Raw genomic sequence first — 19,894 nt, forward strand, 5'->3', positions numbered from 1 at the left:
AAGACAGATGATAAATGCAACTTAGTTAATTTGAGGAAAGGATCTTATCTCCACTGTAAGTGAACTTTCAAAATGTGTTGCACAAATCTGGACTGTGACCTTTGTTTTGATCAGGACAGGTGAATGAATGAATTAATATTACATTTGTAGAGTGCGAACTTAGCCCAAGGGCGTCAAGGCGCTGAATGCAAAACATCATGAAAAGCTGGGAGAGAGAACATGCTCAAACTAAAGAATCTAGAAAAAGCCAGTTCTTTAAGGTTTTACGAAAAAGCAAAAGGGAGACCTGACTAGAAAGTTCTTCTGGAAGGGAATTCCACAGTTTGGGCGCAACTGTGGAGAAGGCTCTACCACCTCATTTAACCTTCTTAAACCTGGGAGAAGTGAGTAGGTTTTTATCCGAGGACCGGAGCGATCATACAGGAGCATAATGATGAACAATCGACTTGATGCCCTCTGAGCCAGAGTCATAAAAGGCTTCATGAGTCAGGCATAGGATCCTAAAAATAATCCTACGGTCCATCGGAAGCCAATGCAAAAGCTTGATGGAGGCCGTGACTGAATGATGTCTAGGAAGGTTCAATACCAGCCTGGCCGCGGCATTCTGCACCATCTGTAGCCACTGAATAAGGCCTTTATTAATGCCCAAATAAAGGGCATTGCAATAGTCCAGTCTGGACATTACTAAAGCAATGACAGCCTTCTTGCGTGCTTCACAATACCAAGGTTACACCTTCCTTTTCACCCTTCACTGACCACGTTTGCGTCAGCAGACAGTTAGATCACGTGCATGCCCAGGACTGAAATTATTTAGATGCATTCCCCCCGGGACTCTTGTTATACATATTTTCTACTTTGTTTTCCTTCTAGAAATATTTCCCCTGAAGAAGAGCTGCGGCTCGAAATGCATTGGGGTTTCTTTCAAAATTGTGAAGTGATTGCATATTACCAATATTGTGTTTTCATTGCTCCTACCTGATAAAGTCATCTAAGGAATTATGCATCATATGACGTAATATGATTAATACTATTGGTTGAATTAAAACTAAATACAAATTGAATCACCAACAACGTTTTATTGACTTCATAGACACTTAGCAATTAATTTTGCCTTAAGGTGTGCTCGAGTCATTATCCTTACACGCGTAAGGTTTCCGGAGGTTTACGATTTACACCTCAAAGGTCAGAAGGTGATCACCTCGAGCACCCTAACCAGATGAACTGAGAATAATTTTCATTGAAAAATAAGGAGTGCAGAAGTTTTCATTTCTTTTTTCCAAGTTGCTTCTGTCCACACCGCACTGCACCCACAAAGGAATCATGTCATATACTGACATTACAAATTTGACAGGCAACAAGGCCGATACATTTGAATTTTCTACAGAGGATACAAACCAAATGTATCCGCTTATCCAAGAGCCCAAATGCATCTCATCCAGCACAGGATCAGTGCAATCCAATATCCGACAGCTTCTGTACGCAGCCAAGAGAGAAATCAATCAGCGGTTGCACGCAAGCACCCTCATCAGATACCACAAAGTCCAGAGAATTCCCAGGGGGTTACCCATTCCACTGAAATCTACCCTCTTTAAAAACAACTCACGATTCACCGAAAAATGGTATGGAATTTTAAACAAATGTTCCCTCGACTTGATCCTTTTAATAGTCGAGGAACTTTCCAAAATGCTTGAGGAACTTGAAAACGAAGTGAGCCAACTAAAGCAAGAACTAAGCAGCGAGTTGACATCTGAAGAGTTGAACAAAACATTGGAAGACATCAACACTCAGTTAGACAGATACACGAAGGAAATCAATTAAAGAAAATTAGGAAAGTTCAAAAGAGACACAAAGGACTACAAACTCGGCGTAGTCTATAATTGGGCCGAGATCTACGCCGCCAGAAGACATCAACGATCCCATTACAATAGATCAACAGAAGGCGAAACCTCTTCATCAGATGATTCATCTTGCACTGGTCCCCCACGGGACACACAGCACCAGATTCCTTGACAAACGGACAGCCAACCCACCACTTCATCCTCCACACACTCGACAACAGCTACCTTGTCTTTTTTAGGACAAGGCACCAACCAAATTGGCGATCCAGGAGGACGCAGTTCAAAAGACACTCAACAATCAGTGGCAAAATCGACAAGGAGTCACAAAACTTAGTCATCAATATTTACAAAGCAAACATCAGCGCTGTTCAAGCCAAAGTATTACAAAAGGGTATTTTGTTCGTCCCTACCTATCATTCAAATGAATTGGACACCCAAGTTTGTTTCTACAAATTTATGAGATCTCTTAGATTTAAGCACTTTTTCACAACATATGTGAATCACAAACTTGAGAAGACACCAGCACTCTTATGGACATAAGACCTAAAAGTTATTTTCTTGCACCAGTAATTCACAAGATTCTTGATACTTTCAAAGTTTTGGTTGAAAAAGACCTACACACCATTTTCCAAAATCACCAACACCGTAAATCCAATTTGTCTAAGCATGAACAACAAGCCTTAGCATAGTTGGCAGCCAACGACGATATCACAATTTGCAAGGCTGACAAGGGTGGCGCTCTCGTCATCCTCGATACCAGCTATTACAAAGACAGTGTTACCGCTCATTTACACGACATTGCACTATACATGGAAATTAATTCTGAGCCTACCAAGGAATTCAAAGACGTTCTTCAAACTCTTATTGACCGGGCTGTACTTTTGGGAACCATCTCGGAACGTGACAAAACCTTTCTGCTTAAAGATCATCCTCAAATTCCATATCTTTATATGGTCCCAAAAATCCATAAACACGCCTTAAGACCCTCATTCAGACCAATTGTGAGTACTCGTAACTTCATTCACAAGCCGATTGGCACTTCGGCAAACATTTACAAGCCAGTGTCACAAGCATGCCCAGTTACATTCAAGATACTACAGATTTTCTTATGAAAATCAGTAACATCGTGATTGATCCCAATCAATCAGTTTTCCTCTGCACTATTGATGTTAACTCATTATATACATCCATTCCTCACAATCTTGGATTACAAGCCATGGAATATTCCCTGTTAAACACACAAAAACCACTAGATCTACAAGTTTTCCTTATGGAACGAATGCAATTTACTCTGCATCACAGCTATTTCAAATGCTCACTTCAATTTTTCACTCAACTTTCGGGAGTAGCCATGGGTAATTGCGCCGCCCCTACGTATGCTAATTTGTTAATGCACCAATATGAAACCCATCAATTCTGACGAACCCAGATTGGCAAGAACATCTACAAGTTTATTACTGATACATTGACGACATTTTCCTAATATGGACTGGTTCAGAAATAGAGCTGACCACAGCCATTGGCCACCTCAATCAAGTCAATGAAAGAATTCATTTTACTTATACCATCAGTCCATCACAAATATCTATTTTAGATGTTGCCATTAGAATTGTCGATCACAAGACCTCAATTAACACCAAGCCTACCGACCGAAACAATTGTCTGCATTTTACAAGTTTCCACCAAATGAGCTTGAAGAAACCCATCTTCGCTTACCAACGATCAAAAGCATTCAAAAAATGCTGAAACTATGCAACATCATCCCTACTACATATAAAGGCACAGTTCCGTGCCATAACTGTGGCAATTGCAACAGTATCATAACTGGCACCACGTTATTGCACCCCACACAAGGAACTACTATCCACCTTCCGGTGAACGCCACGTGTGACACCACTAATGTTGTTTATCTACTCAAATGCCCGTGCGGCCTACCATATGTAGGTAAAACTAAGCTGAAAATTAAGGTTCGACTCATTGAACATCGCAGTAACATCCGGATGAAAAATCTTAAATCATGAGTAGCAGCACACTACGTTAAACATGCCCATAATGTCAGCCAAATTCGGTTCCTGATATTGGAGGTTGTCAAGAAAACTGAAGGCAGAGACCATAAAAAAATTATTTTACTACGTGAAATGTATTGGTTGCACAAGCTGAACTCTTTACACCCGATGTGTCTCAATGAGAGACTAGAATTTAGTGGTTTCCTTTAACATACTGGACTTGTACCGTGTCACCCTGTTCTGATTTCCCTCTGTCCCTACAACATCTGTTTTTGCACATCTCACCAGTCATTCCCACTTTTCACTTGTTTTTTCGCACTTGTATCCCTCTTACTCCCCCGGTCACCATTTTCCCTTTGTGTATACCTGTTTTATGTTCTAGGTTCCTTTCTATTCTCTTTATTTTTCTAAGACTTTTCTTATATGCTTATGCCCTTTTTTGCACCAGTATTTTTGCATCAGTAATTTTTCTACAGCAAGCTTCTCATCTTCACTCAATTTTTATTATTGTGTATCCTGTATGGTTTTTCAGATTTATTCACTGAGTGTCCTACGATGTTTAATGGCATCGAACTTGAATGTAACTTTATTGTTTTTTTCCGTGCTCACACCGTACCCGCAGTCCTCTTTCTATGACCACTCTTGTTTTAACGCCATGTCGCGTCCTTCCGGGCTTTTCACCCACTACTCGCGATCGTATCCATGGAGCGCATTGAGCACAGTTCACCGCTACTATGTTACGGTAAACGCTTCACCCGTTTGTCACAGACATTGCACCGCGTTCGTATCCACTTATTCTCTGCTACACGTTACGGGAAGTGCATGCCTAGCCTGCCGCTGTGGCGTTCAAGCACGACTACGCGACTACGTTATCTCTCTTTGTCATCACAATCACAAGCCAGTACTGGCTTACATGAAAGCATGAGCACTTTTCCGGTCACCGGCTGTTATCAGTACTTTCCGTATTTTGTTCACTACAGTACTACTATTATGCTTGACGACAGGACCGCACTCGAGTGTGCCTAAAGCAAGTAAACTGGCTACACCGCCGTCTCTTGTGCAGACTCTTCTTCTTTTTTCTCCTTTTTTCATTCAACACTGCACAATATCAAGGTTACACCTTCCTTTTCACCCTTCACTGACAGCGTTTGCGTCAGCAGACAGTTAGATCACGTGCAGGCCCAGGACTGAAATTATTTAGATTCATCCCCCCCCGGGACTCTTGTTATACATATTTTCTACTTTATTTTCCTTCTAGAAATGTTTCCCTTGAAGAAGAGCTGCAGCTCTAAATGCATTGGGGTTTCTTTCAAAATTGTGAAGTGATTACATATTACCAATGTTGTGTTTTCATCGCTCCTACCTGATAGTCATCTAAGGAATTATGCATCATATGACGTAATATGATTAATACTATTGGTTGAATTAAAACCAAATACAAATTGAATCACCAACGACGTTTTATTGACTTCATAGACACTTAGCAATTAATTTTGCCTTAAGGCATGCTCGAGTCATTATCCTTACACGTGTAAGATTTCCTGAGTCAAAAGAAAGGTAGACAGTAGAACTCTAGCCTGGAATCAGAACCTTTTGGCACTAGTTCCTGTCCTCAGGTAGGGAGGCCTGCTAGAGTAGGACTTGTGATGGGAATCAAACCTCGATGACAGTGTTCATTGATATGGGGTAGACTAGTATGTAGAGCACGGGTCTCCAAACCGGTCCTGGAGGGCCGGATCCATGCCCGATTTTTTGGATATCCCCATTGAGATACATGTAGTAATTTTAAAAATCTGCATGGATCCGGCCCTCCAGGACCGGTTTGGAGACCCCTGATGTAGAGGATATCAAGTCTGGAGCAGTATTTAAAACTCCCAGGGATCCAGATATTGCCCTGAAGGAGGTAGGTGTCTTTAGTTCAAAGGGTGCATCATGTTTAAGAACCCCTTGTGACTTTTTAAAGTAATTTTGAACTAGTGCAAAAAAATACCCAAAACAAAAACAGCGCAAATCTGTATACCATTTCCACTACTTGTGTAATGGAAAATGGAGCAAGTAGTATTAGCACTAGGGCAACCATAGCACTAACTGTAGTCACATTACCTTTGCTGCCATAAGAAAGTAAATGGTGTAAAAAATTTTCACCAGTTTTCAAATCTGATGGATGGGAGTAGGTCTGAAGCAAAATCACGTCACATGAGTAGCAAAATTCATTCCGCTTGCTTTTTTTGCTTTAAGTATTTGTGCATTGACTGTAGCCCACCTTCATCAAACACAACATTATATAACGTCACAAAAAACTCAGAAAATTAGAGAAGACAAGATAACATCCAGAAAAAGGAATGTTTGATAACTGGAGTCGATAGATTTCTCAGATCATGATAAGTAGACAAAATAGTGACTGGGTAAACCTTGAGTAGCAGAATGTTCATGTCTTGTCAGGGAGTAGACACATGCAGTTCAAAGGAAGGAGGGAGGTTTTTTCTAAACTAGCAAGGTGGGATTATTTTCGGTATCAAGGGACATACAATTCTTAACTAAGGTCACTGCACCAAAAATAGAAGCATTTTTGTGCAAGACAGGATTTGAACCAAGGTACTTCAAGCTGTAGGGAGTTTCGACTTTTAAGCTCTCCTCCACCTTCTGACATGGGACAAAACTTCACTAAGTATGGTTTCTTTTCTAAATTCTCTATGGCACATGTAACATTATGTGTAGGTAAAGTATTGTTATATATATGTAGTCAATAAAACCAACGGTTAAAGTGCCATTATAGTTATGTGTTATAATGATATGATCTAACGTTAAATAACCCAGAAACATGCTGAAATACTCCATTTATGGTTTGGTGAACTAATTATAAGCAATGCCCCCTTCATGGACTGCGTATGGCCTTACATATTAAATCACTCATGACATGTTAAATGTTATCATTGATAAAAAACCTAAAACAAAGGGGGCATAATTAGGGGGACTCCCATACATATAACAAGCATTGAAAATGCAATAGGTCTTGCCTTTGATTAAGTTAAAGCCATTTGCTTTGCCGCACTACCCAGAGTGCCGTCTTTAGATTGACAGAGAATTGGTGGGAGGTTGGGAAAAGAAGTTGGGCATTCTGTTTAGAGATTTAACAGAGTAAGGTGTATTAAATGCCTGAGGCTCCTTTCATTACTACACGGCAATGTTGGGATTAGTGTGCCAAGGAGATAGGAAAACTAGGGGACACCTAGGGCAAACATGACTCCTGCATTTTGGCTCACTTATAATTTGTGAATGAAATACGCCGGGATCCCTAAGTAGGGCCTGATTACGAGTGGGTCAGTTAATTCAGACCCATGCGTAAATCCCTGACTAAGCATGGGTCGGAATTATGAGTTTGGCTGTAGTTAATGCATCCACTAATTATTGATGCATTAAATACCTCAACTGTTGGTAAATTAAAAATAGTATGGCATTGATCGTACCATGCAAATTGTGGTGAGTTAAACAACAAAACCTGCATGTTAGTTATTCCTTATAAATTTGTAAAAGGTGTTATTTATCACATACCATAAATAACGTACCGTGGGGTATCGTTATTTGTCATGTGTGATACAAACACCTAAACTCGTAATCAGACCCTTAGAGGAATTTTGCATAATCTGGCCTTGAATTGACTAGAATGCTGACCTCAATTGACCAATATTGAGGGCGGATAACATCAAAGATCTTCTACAGAAGAGAGGCCTGGAAGAAAATGGTATGTACCACTTCTCTAACCTGATTTTCATAAACACTTTGTTGTGTAATTTTACTGTCAAATTTCTTACCTGGAATAGTGCTGGGCCATGTAGATGAGGGACGTGCCACCAGAACCCGGAGTTAGATAGCTCGCTTTTGAGGTAAAAAAAATATAAACTCAGTTTTTTGCCCTATTTAGCTGAAGCCAGGTGGAGTTCATCCAATATCCAATCTAAGCTAGACACTCTTTGGGATTTTAATAATGTATCCTTCTCCAATTACTTTGATCAGGAGCTGTGTGTTGTCTGCATAAAATAAACATAATTTCTGGTTGTCTGATCAAATTTAGTAGGCCGGATGTACACGTTAAACAATACTGGTGAGAGGGACAAGCCTTATGGGACCCCACATCTCCGTTCCCTGCCTGGTAAGACTCTGACAGGACCAAGTGAAACAACGCAAGCCTGGGTTCTGCTGTCCACCCACCTAAGCCAGCAGCAGCAAAATCACCTCGTAGTCCATTAAGTCAAAGTGAGGGAAGAGTTCCAGGAAGGGTTAGGTCACCTATATTTGGAATCTACCAACTCGAGGAGGCCAGTTCAATTCCAAGGCCAGGAGTTAAGCATGACAGAGCCATGTCCAGAGCTGATGCTTTTGTAGGTGCTCCTCAAGCTGAATAGTAGCTGCTTCCTGCAATAATGATGGGCAATCCCACAATGGACTTATAATTGGACAGCTTTGATGTACCAATATTTGTGTTTTGTAACAAAGGTGTGATAATGACTTCCTTTAGAGTGCATGGGACAGTGCTGCTCTGGAGGGAAGAACTGATAAAAATTCAGAAGTTAAGGACGAAAAGATGAGGGTGGCTGCACAGTGCACATTTTGATGATCCACTGTGCTCAATGGGCTTGGTTTGAGTTCTAACTAAGGGGCAGAATGTGTTCCAGATCTGCCCCCTTGAAAAGCATTTTTGGGACAGGATGTTCAAGGATAGGATTGACTAAATCAGTTGTACCACTTATGGGTAGATATACAGTTGACCTATCCAGCGAGTACTGGAGCGACGGTTCTGGCTTATTTACAAACGCATGATCAATTTTTTTGTATATTAGTTGTGAGTATTGCCTATGATGTCAGCAAATTATCCGTTTTTAAGCTCTTCCCATAGTCACCTACTGACTGCTTTGCCGCTGTTTATTTAAAAAATATTACACACAGGATAGTAAACTGTGAGGACAAGAACAAAGATGCACCACAGATAAATTGGTAAGGAAGCATTATATACCCCAAGATTCGAACTCTCACTGAACGAAGAAAGAATCCATCTACCAGAGGACTTAATAGAGTTCCTTGACAGACAGAGCGTCACAAGTAATAATGTATCCTTCTAGCCTCACCCCATCCTTGTGCCAGACAGGCATGAGTGGCAGATTCTGATTTTATGTTGACTCCTTGGGGGTTTTGCTTCGTCTCATACTGTGAGCAAGACATGGACTCCTTTGTGGTATCTTTTAATGGCTTTTGAAGGTACCAGGAACTGCTTATTGATCCTTCGGAGTCTACTCCCATTCAGCTTCTGTTTTCTAATGTTCTTTTTTTGGTGGCCATTACATCTGCTTGGCTTCTCACATCTCAATTGCTTGTAACCGGGCACAAGTTCCCTTACATGAGCAGATTCAGGGCAACTACATGTGTTCGAGCGTTCCAGGGCCGGAATCGTCGGTTTCTCCCGCACAGGATCTGATAACTCTGGCCCTGAAGACACGGGACCTGGAAACCTTAACTCTGAAATGAAAGGATTTCGGCTCCCCTGCTTCCCCTAGCCTCCCTCCGGCAAAAAAACAAGCCTTTCGTGTGGAAGGGAGAAAAACATGCGCAGTTGGACTCGGCATTACCAGGTCCATGTATTAGTAGTCCCCTTTCAGGGGGGAGGGGTGAAAGGGACTTGGAATTCCTGTTATTATACTGGGAGGTATTGGCCAGTGTTGTAAGCTCGGTCCCAGTATCTCCTTTCGGACAGAACAGTGAACTCCACTCGAGGCCCTGTGAGTCCGGAACAGTGCTACTAATATATACCACGTAGCAACAAACGCCTTAAGAAGCATCATCTACTACAGGTCAAGACTTCTTCAACATTTTGAGCATGTTTCAATGTCCCGATGTGAATATTCCGAAGGAATAAAAAGCACAGAAAGGGAGTGGAGTGCCTAGCCCTAGGAGATGTAATGAATAATAATTTAAAAAAAACTTATGGAAAAGCAGGGAGCTGCTTTTTGGAGATACTAAAATGGCATGAACTCTCTTAAAGCTACATTTATCGCCCTGGAAAACGTACAGTTAGTCAATTCTGGTAAACACCCTGTGTTGGTAATATAATTGCACAAAGGTGCTCCCCTGCAGGTCTGGGGAATGGAATCCAACATTCTCTTGAACACAGAATATGAACAATTCCAGCACTTGAAATATTTTCAGTATGCTATGAAACCCCCGAAACTACGTTATAATTCATGCAGCAGACAATATCCCCCCATAATGAAGCTAAGAGAAGACTCCATAAATCACAAAAACGACTGAAAGAAATTTCCCATATCTGGCTTTATGAAACAGTAATATTACGAACCTCCAACAACATATATTACGTCGCTGTGGTAACGGTCTAGTTGTCCGCAACCAGAGCCGGAACCGGAAGTCGACAACAGGAACCGGAAGGCAGCCATTTTGTGTGGCGCCGGCCGGCTCAGGAGAGTCACGTAGCCCCGGTGCTCCGGGGGAATAAAGCACGCTTCAAACATAAGCCTGGCTCCTAGTTTTTCTTGGCGAATGAGGGTTCCTACAATGGCAACGAGGAGGGATCAAAGCCAGATCTTAGCAGGAAAAAAAAAACGAAAGATTGAAAAGAAAGTAGATTGAAACGAAGGAACGAGTGCATATGAAGGAATTAGAAAGTGGAGCTCAGGCGAAGACCCCGGAGCGCGGCAGAGGGCGAGAGACGTCACTATTGCCGAACTACAGGGCAGTACCCGCAACGCTACAAAACCAACCGACCAGCAGGTAAACGGAGGCGGGAAGCGCGGGAAGTGAAGGTGCATCGCGCTGAGAAAGGTCTACGCGGCGAACCCGGCAAGACAAGCGATCAGGAGAGGGAAGCACAACCTGGCGCCTGACCACCCCTCGAGTCACGGCACGCTGGCGAATCAGCAGGTGCGAGGTGAAGGGCCAGACAGAGGAGAAAGGGGCAGACCGAGGACGAACCCAACAACAGAGGGAGCAACAGGTGGCGCAGACAGCAGGGAAAACAGCGTAGGGGACGGAGACGAAAGACAGGCACCAGGCAGTCCACCCAACAATGCTGCTCCCGCTCAGGTAGGCCCGAGGGGCAACGGAAGAATGGCGACACCGTCCACATCCCTCACCCATATGGTGCCCTTCCTTCCAAAGAGGGGTGAACCCGCGATGCCCTGGGAGGATTGGAGGCGATACTTCCTGAATTATCTGGAGGCACTAGAGGAGGAGAGTGAAGTGGCGTACACGAGCCCGAGGAGAAGGAAGATATTATTACACAATCTAGGCCCAGAGAGGCTGAGAGTGTACGACACCATAGTCAAAGGTCCGAGGGACGCGACCGACACAGATGTATTCAGGCATGCACTGGAAGACCTGGATGCGCACTACAGGCCGGTAGTGTGTGTGGCTATCGACAGACACAAATTTTTTCAGAGAAAACAGGAAAGCGGAGAGACGGTCGATGAGTACGTGGCGGCACTGCAAAAGTTGGCACTGACGTGTAAATGTGGCACCCTCCACGATGAGCTGGTAAGGGACCAAATCATAATGCACACATCGAGCACACATGTTCAGGAAAAACTATGGGTTAATGGCGACGCTCCCCTGAAGGAGGTATGGGCATTGGTGAAGAAAGCTAAGATGTCCAAACAATGTGCACAAGCAGCCAGAAAGGACACAGGAGGCACGCAGACAGTCTGTAAAGTCATGATGCACAACAGAGGAAACAAAACCAGGCAATGGGAACCACCCAAAGGCCAAGACATCAGAAGAGGCCAACAGACTGGGGGGACAAACCCGAAGGCAGTAAGGGGTGATAGACCAAGCTGCTACAGATGTGGAAGTGCATCGCACCTGTGCAACGACAAGGTGTGCCCGGCTTTTAGGGCGAAGTGTGCATTCTGCTGAGTATTTGGGCACTACGAGAACGTGTGCCGTCGGAAACCCAAGAGGGCCACAGTCAAATACATAGAGCAAAGCGGACAAGAAGAAGAAGAAACACAGGCGGAAGAAGAAGACCTGGGGGAAGTCCTCTACATCGATGCCCAAGTCCTGGACGTGGGTTGTAAAGAGTCAGACAAACCCAGGCTCAACATGCACATCGGAGGAGTGCCAATTGAAATAATAGCAGACTCGGGAGCCCCATCACGATTATTCAAAGACAAGTGTGGGAAGAAAAGTTCGGGGCGAAAATAAAGGAAACACTGCGCCCAATGGATGTGAGACCGGTCACCTACACCGGACAGAGAATACCCATGCTGGGCTATTGCCCTTTACTGTTCGAGTTCGAGGGAAGCCAAGCCAACTGCAAACTGTACATAGCGGAGAAGGGACCAGCAGTGCTTAGCTGGAAAGATCAAGGTGCACTGGGGATCCAGCTGAATCCAGGAGGTATAGAAAAAGTGTCGCTGATGAAAATGGAGAAAGGACGCGAGGATGAAGCCTGGCACAGAGAGTACCCGAAAGTGTTCAGCAGACAGATAGGAGAATTGGCTAAGTTCAAGCACATGATACGGTTGAGAGAAGGAGCAAAAAGTTTAAGTTTAAGTTTAAAATATTTAATGAGCGCAACATACACCTGAGCGGTTTCTTGGCGCTGAAACCGGTCGTACACAAAGTACGAAACATTCCCTTCCGCAGCAGAGAGGCAGTACAGGAGGAACTTGACAGATTGGAGAAAAGTGTAGTAATACAGGCCATCGAGAGCGCAGAATGGCTGTCACCCTTGCTGGTAGCTCAAAAGCCAAATGGGAAAGTGAGGCTGTGTGTAGACCTCAGGGAACTTAACAAAAACATCCTAATTGACAAATTTCCACTCCCACGCATAAATGAGATGCTGGCCAAGACAAAAGGGATTAAGTGGTTCTCGACGGTGGACTTGTCGTCAGCCTACCATCAGGTAAAACTCCATCCCTCCAGCAGCCACCTCACATCCTTCATAACACCGTTTAGGTGTTACAAATTTGTGAGAATGCCGTTTGGATTGGCGTCGGCGGCTGCCGTGTTTCAAAAGTTGATGCACAGACTCTTTCGAAAGGTGGAGGGAGTTAAATTTTTCCAGGATGATATCCTCGTAATGGGGAAATCCAAACAGGAGCACAACGAGAAACTGCACACCGTGCTACGCACATTACAAGAAAACGAACTCACCGCAGAGTGGACAAAGTGCAAATTAGGGGTGCAGTCAGTTACCTACTTAGGCCATGAAGTAAGCGAGAAAGGAATAGAGCTGAAGAGAGCCAACATGGAGGCGATCAGGGACGCACCGGCCCCAGGGAAGAAAGAAGATGTCAGGTCATTCCTGGGCATGGCCGAATTCTATAGCAAATTAATTCCCAACTTTGCCACTAAGACGCACTACCTACGCCAATTGCTGAAGGAGAGAAATGGGTTCAAGTGGAATAAGGAGGAGCAGGAGGAATTTGATTCCTTGAAGCAGGAAATGGGCGAGGCCATACCTCTCAAAAGATTTGATCCGGATGCAGAATCCATACTAACCACCGATGCCAGCGACCGAGGCCTGGGGGCAGTATTAATGCAAAGATCAGTCAATGGTGAGGTATCAACAGTCCGCTTCGCTTCCATATCCCTGGCACCCAATGAGGAGAGGTTCAGTGTCATTGAAAAAGAGATGTTAGCGTTGATATGGGCGATGGAACGATTCAGACAATACTTGTGGGGAGCCAAGTTCTTAGTTCGCACGGACCATAAGCCCCTAATAAAGGTACTAGCATCCAATGGCCATGCACACGCCACCCAGAGAATAGCAAAAATGACACTAAGACTGTTAGACTTCGTGTACGAGGTGGAGTACATACCGGGACCTCAGAACAAAGTAGCAGACTTCCTGAGTAGGGCGGCGGCCAAAGAAGGAGCGGAAGAACAGGAGACACCGGGATGGGAAGGCTACATGGTGGCGACCGTGCAAGACATGGAGCACGTGATCAGTGCGCAGGAATGGGCGGAGGCCTATAGACTAGATGAAGACTTGGAGGCGATAAAGGGGTATGTCATCCATGGGTGGCCGGAGAAGAGGCACCTGAAAGAGACCTTGAGGAGATATTGGGAAGTGAGAGACGAGCTGTCACTTGGGGAAAACCCCCTGTTCCTGTTCAGGGGTGACAAGGTCATCCCCCCGCAGGGACTCATAGACCATTTGATAGCGCTGCTACATGAAGGACACCAGGGAATCACAAAGACGAAAGCCCTAGCCAGACAGGCGTACTGGTGGCCGGCAATTGACGCGCAAGTGGAAAGATACGTGAGACTGTGTGACTCCTGCTCCAAAGCGGACAAATCCCAATCTATGTTGAGGCCACAGTTAGGGAAATTGCCTGTGCCGGGAGGACCGTGGGAGATGGTGTCCATTGACATCATTGGACCCATCCTGAACATTGAAGGCGAATAGAAGTACGCTATAGTATTGATCGACAGGTACTCCAAATGGCCGGAGGTAGAAGTGAAGGACACAGTGGATACCGAAGCAGTGATAACGTTCTTGAACGCCATATTCATAAAGGAAGGGATCCCCAAGATCATAACGTGCGACAATGGGCCACAGTTTGTATCAGCCAAATGGGAGGCCTTCATGTCCAGGAATGGGATAGAGGTCAAACACACTCCCATATACCACCCAGCTGGGAATGGACTGGTGGAACGTTTCAATCGAGTAATAATGGGGACAGTCCAAGCAGCCATAATTGACGGACAAGATTGGGAAAAGGAGTTGCCCAAGATGTGATGGGCCTACCGCATCACACCAGGCAGCACAGGCTACAGCCCCTTTAAGGTGTTGAGGGGAAGAGAACCGTTCACTAAGGACAACATGGCATGGAAGCAGATGGTAGTGCAAAGCAAGTGGTCTCCGGCAATAGTACGGAGAAATCTGGAGAAAGCGCAAGAGACGTACACAGAACATTTTAACAAGAGACGAAATGTGCAAGGAGTGTCACTGGAGAAGGGTGACTGGGTGAGAGTGAAGGTGGCGACCATGAGAAGGAAAGGAGAGAGTAAGTTCACACCGCCCCTGTAGGTATTCGAGCCGTATGCCAGGTCGGCATTACTCAGCGATGGCAAGGTGTGGTCGCAGGACAGAATGGCGAAATGCAGCAAAATACTGAGGTGGGGGAGCGGAATCAGACGAAGAAATGGAAAGTGATGAAGAGGTGGCCAAGGAGAAATGCCGAGGAAGGAGACAAGAGCAGGTAGAAGAAGGGACGCAGCAAGTAGAAGAGAGAGAGAGCATACTGGACGGGAGCGACAGAGAGAGAAAGAAACGAGTTAATACAAGCAGGAAAGGAAGTGAGGAAGAGAGACAGGAAGGAAAAAGGGAAGGATCTGAGGCACGCAGTGTGTTTGCCGTACCGGAAACACAAAGAGGCGAGAAGGATGAAGGAGTGGTGAAGACGAGAGCCGGAAGAAACGTGAGAACGCCCAAGAGGTTCAAAGACTTTGATATGGACATTAAGTAAGAGTGTTTATTCTTGTTACATTTATCAATTGCATAAAGGGGGGAGATATGTGGTAATGGTCTAGTTGTCCGCAACCAGAGCCAGAACCGGAAGCCGACAACAGGAATCGGAAGGCGGCCATTTTGTGTGGGGCCGGCCAGCTCAGGAGAGTCACGTAGCCCCGGCGCTCCGGGGGAATAAAGCACGCTTCAAACATAAGCCTGGCTCCTAGTTTTTCTTGGCGTATGAGGGTTCCTACAGTTGCCTAGATTCAGCTTTGGTGAAGCTAGCATTTCCGATTTATTCATGGTTAAATAAAGAAGCGAGTTCCTTAGCAGTCCTTCGTTTTACAATCCTCTACCACCCTCTATTGGTCACAGGCCATTTGCATTTAATGAAGCTAAAATTTCAAAGTACAAATGAGGAAATGATGCCTAAAACCGTAGAACGAGCCACTTTACGGATAATGCAGGCTGGGACCTGAGGTTTAGTTGTCATAGTTCGGGACACATGTGATACATTTATAAAAAAGGACAATGGCGTGGAGCAGTTTTGTTTGGTGTTGAAAGACTGTTTTGCAAAATCCACACTAACGTCAGAAACGATTTCTGCTTTTATGCCGGGAATAAGTAGCATATTGTTGTTGTAAAGTGGCATGTGTAAAGCGTAATATGTACTAATAACTTGACCATTAGATGCCAAGATCTGTCTGCATTGTTAGTTTCTCATATGGTGTGCCCAGTGATAGTGTTTCAGTGTACATCTGCACAGGGCACAAGTTCTTAACAAGCCTCGATCTCTTATCTTTATGGGGCATAAAGATAAGAAACCTTTCACTGCAGAAGAAAAGCAGGCGAGGCCGTCCAAGTGGGATGGCCGAAAAAGCCAAAAGTATACATCATAAAGTCATAAAGAGCTCTTTTCCAATGGCTGGCCACTGTTTAGCATAAATGGTGACGCCGGCCAATGGAAAAGAGGGGCGGGTCTTAAAGCCCTTTACTGAAACTCCTCTACATCATGAAATCTCGCCGAGTGATCTGCACATGTGTGCAGCAACGCTAGCCGAGACCTAAAAAGGGATAGTAATTATGGTCAATGTTTTGAATAGAGTGTTTGGTTGAAGCAAGAACTCTTGGGTTTTTGGATCTAAAGGGCAAGCTGCGTTCTATTTTTGAAAGCCTTCTGTCACCAGCTTTGGTGACTCACCTCTTATTTATTCATTTGTGTTTTTGTTTTGCAGCTCAAGTACCTAAAGCAGGCTCTCAATACCATAGATAGCTACTACCCCACAGTCAAACGGAAAAAGGTAAGAGCGTTTTCCTACCACATGACTGCATCGTGATAAAAAACCTGACCATACCAAGTAAATTACTCACAAATATGTGTTTGTACCATCCCTTCATTACATCATATTCACCAGACTGTCCCCACCACCTCATTGCTTCAGAATTATGAGCATGTCATTAACATGCCACGCCACTGACAAGGAAACTTCTCACCTTCCGCCACAAATAAAAGCCTTTCTTGCTCGAACGTGTAGAAGACAGTGTGAGTAAATTGTAAGCTGCCTGCTGTTGTCTAATGAAGCTCAGTCTTGCTTGTGAAGTCAGGTTATTTACTTCACTACACAATTGTTCTCATGAAAATGGCGGAAATCTTAGTGTGTGACATGACATCAGTCTTTGCCAATGGTCATTTTCATGCATAGTACTGAAGGAATACGATAGTCATTGTTTTAAAACTTTTTGTGGGTTGGAATGAGAACATTCTGGTTAGGAATGTATATTGTCTGACTGGCAAGTTAATTATTTCGATTTGGGCAATTGGGAAATACTGCTAATCTGATATGTAGTTACATGAAATTGAAGTCATTTTGTTGTGCTTGGCATTAGCTCAGGGTTTCATGTTATTGCACTTTAATGCTGTTCTTTCCTAAAGGAGTGATCCAGAGCAGGTCTTGGGTCATTGATCCTCCTGGCCCATGCCCTAAGATGCACCAAGGCCATTCTTTAACTATGATATCAATGCTTTGCATCTTGTTATTGATGCTCACCTAGCTCAAGTCCAAGAGAAACCTCTAACTTGTCTGTCACTTTATTTTTGGGTATGTAACCTTGCTGGAAAATTGAGTGATTCAATTTGACAACACAAGTAAGGACACAGTCCTTTGTGGGTGATTTTGAGGAATTCTCTTTCTCTATATGCAAACTATCTGGGAAAAGAAAATTGTTCGTCCACTACAATGTTCTCGGCAAGCACCATAGTCCTACTGGTAACAACCTGGTTGGCTCCTTAATTATTCGCTCATTCAAGATGTGGTAATAAATACATATGAAAAAGATTTCCTTTCAAACAGCCAGCCCCTTTAGAGACGTATTAAACAGATCCATCTCTCCTAGCCCTTGAGTGTTCATGCTCAACATTCTTCTGTCCAAGTACATTTGCCTCCATATATCATGTGTTTTTTTATCTTTAAAATAACTCCAAATAACCATACTGTCTCTTCAATCTGTCATTTTGGTACTATTGGGGAAACTGTGTTGTCTCAGAAACACAACACGCAAATAATGGAATTTGGGGCACATGCAGCAAACCATTTTACGATCGCAAACAGTGCGAATCGCAAAAATAGGCCGTTTGCAATCGCAAAATGGCCTTTTCAGATGCATGTACTTTTTTTGAGATTCGCAATTAAGGAAATCACAATTTTTTATAATTCCCTTAATTGAGAATGCAGTTAGGGAATCACAAATTGTGATTCCCTAAATGCAATGCATCAGGTATTCGCAAATTGCGTTTTCGCAATTTGGAATCGCAAATTACCATTAACTTCAAGTTGATGGTAATTTGCAATTCCTTTGAAAAATGCAAAAAAATTCATTTTTCACTGTGCATTGTGGTGCATACTCGTGTGTGCACCACATGTTTATACTTACATGTTTTTGGGGGTGCATCAGGGTGGCCTTTTGGCCTCTTTGCTGCCTTAAAATTACATGCACAATTTGTGAGTACCTATTTGGTACTCGCAAATTGCTAATGGAAACCCATTCATTCCTATGGGCTTCTAGGCCCATAGGAATGAATGGTAAGACATTCCTTAATAGCGATTCACAATTTGCGATTCGCTATTAAGGAATATGTAGGAATCACAATTTTCATTGCAAAACCTATATGTATAGGTAATTAATTCCTTAATAATCACTATTAAGGACTCGCAATTCCTAACTTTGATGCATGTGCCCTATTGTAAAGAAACATAACAGACATATTTGTAGATGACACGTTCACTTTGATCGGTATCTTGCCAATGACTGACATATAACAATATAACAAATGTTTATTGAATGGTAGCATTCTGTAGATCATGTACAAATCTCAGCAGTGAGCACCTAGGTAATTGGAAACATCTTACTGACTTGGATGCCTGGTTCGGGCAACTCTTAGTGCAAAAGCTTCTCCACGTAAGAACCCTGTGTTCGAGGCATGTGGGCTGCTGAATTCATATCTGTGCATAGATCGCCGCCTAGTGTTGGGTCCGGATGATTGCACATTGTTGTCCTGGAAGAGTCTTCGAAGTATCACGAGATAGGTGGCTCCTCCCCTGGACTACAGTGCGCATGGGCATCGCCTCCATCCCCAGATTGTTTTTTTCCGCCATTGGGTTCGGATGTGTTTCGGTTCCCTCTGTCGGAATCGATAGTTGTTTAACTTTCCTTACTTGAGACCAAAAGGTCTTTAGGACTCGCGTCGGTATTGTCTATCGTTCGGGTTGGTTTATTCATCGGCTCCGAACACTTGCTGCCCTTCCGCGTGCTTTCGGTGCGGACGGGCCTACACGACGCTCCAGACTACTGCAACATGGAACGTACTCCATTTAAGAGGTGCCCGGTGTGTGCCTCTAAGTATTCGCACCTCGACGTGCACCCAGTGTGCAATAGAGGCTTGTCGCCGGACCACGACGAGGCCAGGTGTATGGCCTGCTCCAAGTTCCGGTCGAAGAAGACTCTCAAGCTACGTCGGGCCGCAAGACTGCAGGCCCAGTTATCGGTACCCCCTCCAGCGAACATCTTTGAAGAAGATGCTGAAGACGACACCATCCAAAATGTTTCGGACTCTAACCCTGCGTCGGAGGAAGACGACTACGACGCGGGAGACGAAGAGTTCGAGGAAGTCGTCGAGGAGGTAGGGGACGACGACGGGGCCATTGCCACCGTAGAGGATAGCTCGGAAGAGGAGCATCCTCCTACTGACTCTGGGGCCGAACCCCAGCATAAGGCCCAGGTCGAGGGATCGCCTTCGGGCCTTACCCAAGACCTCAATACTCGTCCCACGGCCCCGCCTCCGGGCCCGGCCACGGACATTGGTGATGCGCCACTCCCGGTACAGAAACCGAAAGTGAAGCCATCGGGGTCCACACCACCTGTATCGAAACCGAAAGTGCAAGTCGCACTGGTGGGATCAAAGGCTCCAGAGGCCTCGGCGCCGAAGAAATCCAAGATGGGCGCCGATCTCAAGAGCCACGCCAAAATGGGCGATCCGAAGACCCCCGAGTCGAAGCCGAAGGCGAAGACGCCCGACGCGGCTGCGTCGG

At 44.5% G+C, this 19,894-nt stretch overlaps 1 protein-coding gene across 2 annotated transcripts in view; it reads left to right on the top strand.

Moving 5' to 3' along the window:
* The window catches only part of LOC147683309 (nuclear body protein SP140-like protein), a 768,218-nt gene that overhangs the window by 333,061 nt on the left and 415,263 nt on the right, over nt 1–19,894 (top strand). For both annotated transcript variants that reach the window (XM_086943760.1, XM_086943761.1), the window contains exon 7: nt 16,544–16,609. In XM_086943760.1, the coding sequence (XP_086799886.1) occupies nt 16,544–16,609 (66 nt within the window). The remainder of the gene's footprint in view (nt 1–16,543; nt 16,610–19,894) is intronic.

This window comes from Lissotriton vulgaris, chromosome 11, assembly GCF_964263255.1.
Source record: "Lissotriton vulgaris chromosome 11, aLisVul1.2, whole genome shotgun sequence".
Classification (NCBI taxonomy): domain Eukaryota; kingdom Metazoa; phylum Chordata; class Amphibia; order Caudata; family Salamandridae; genus Lissotriton; species Lissotriton vulgaris.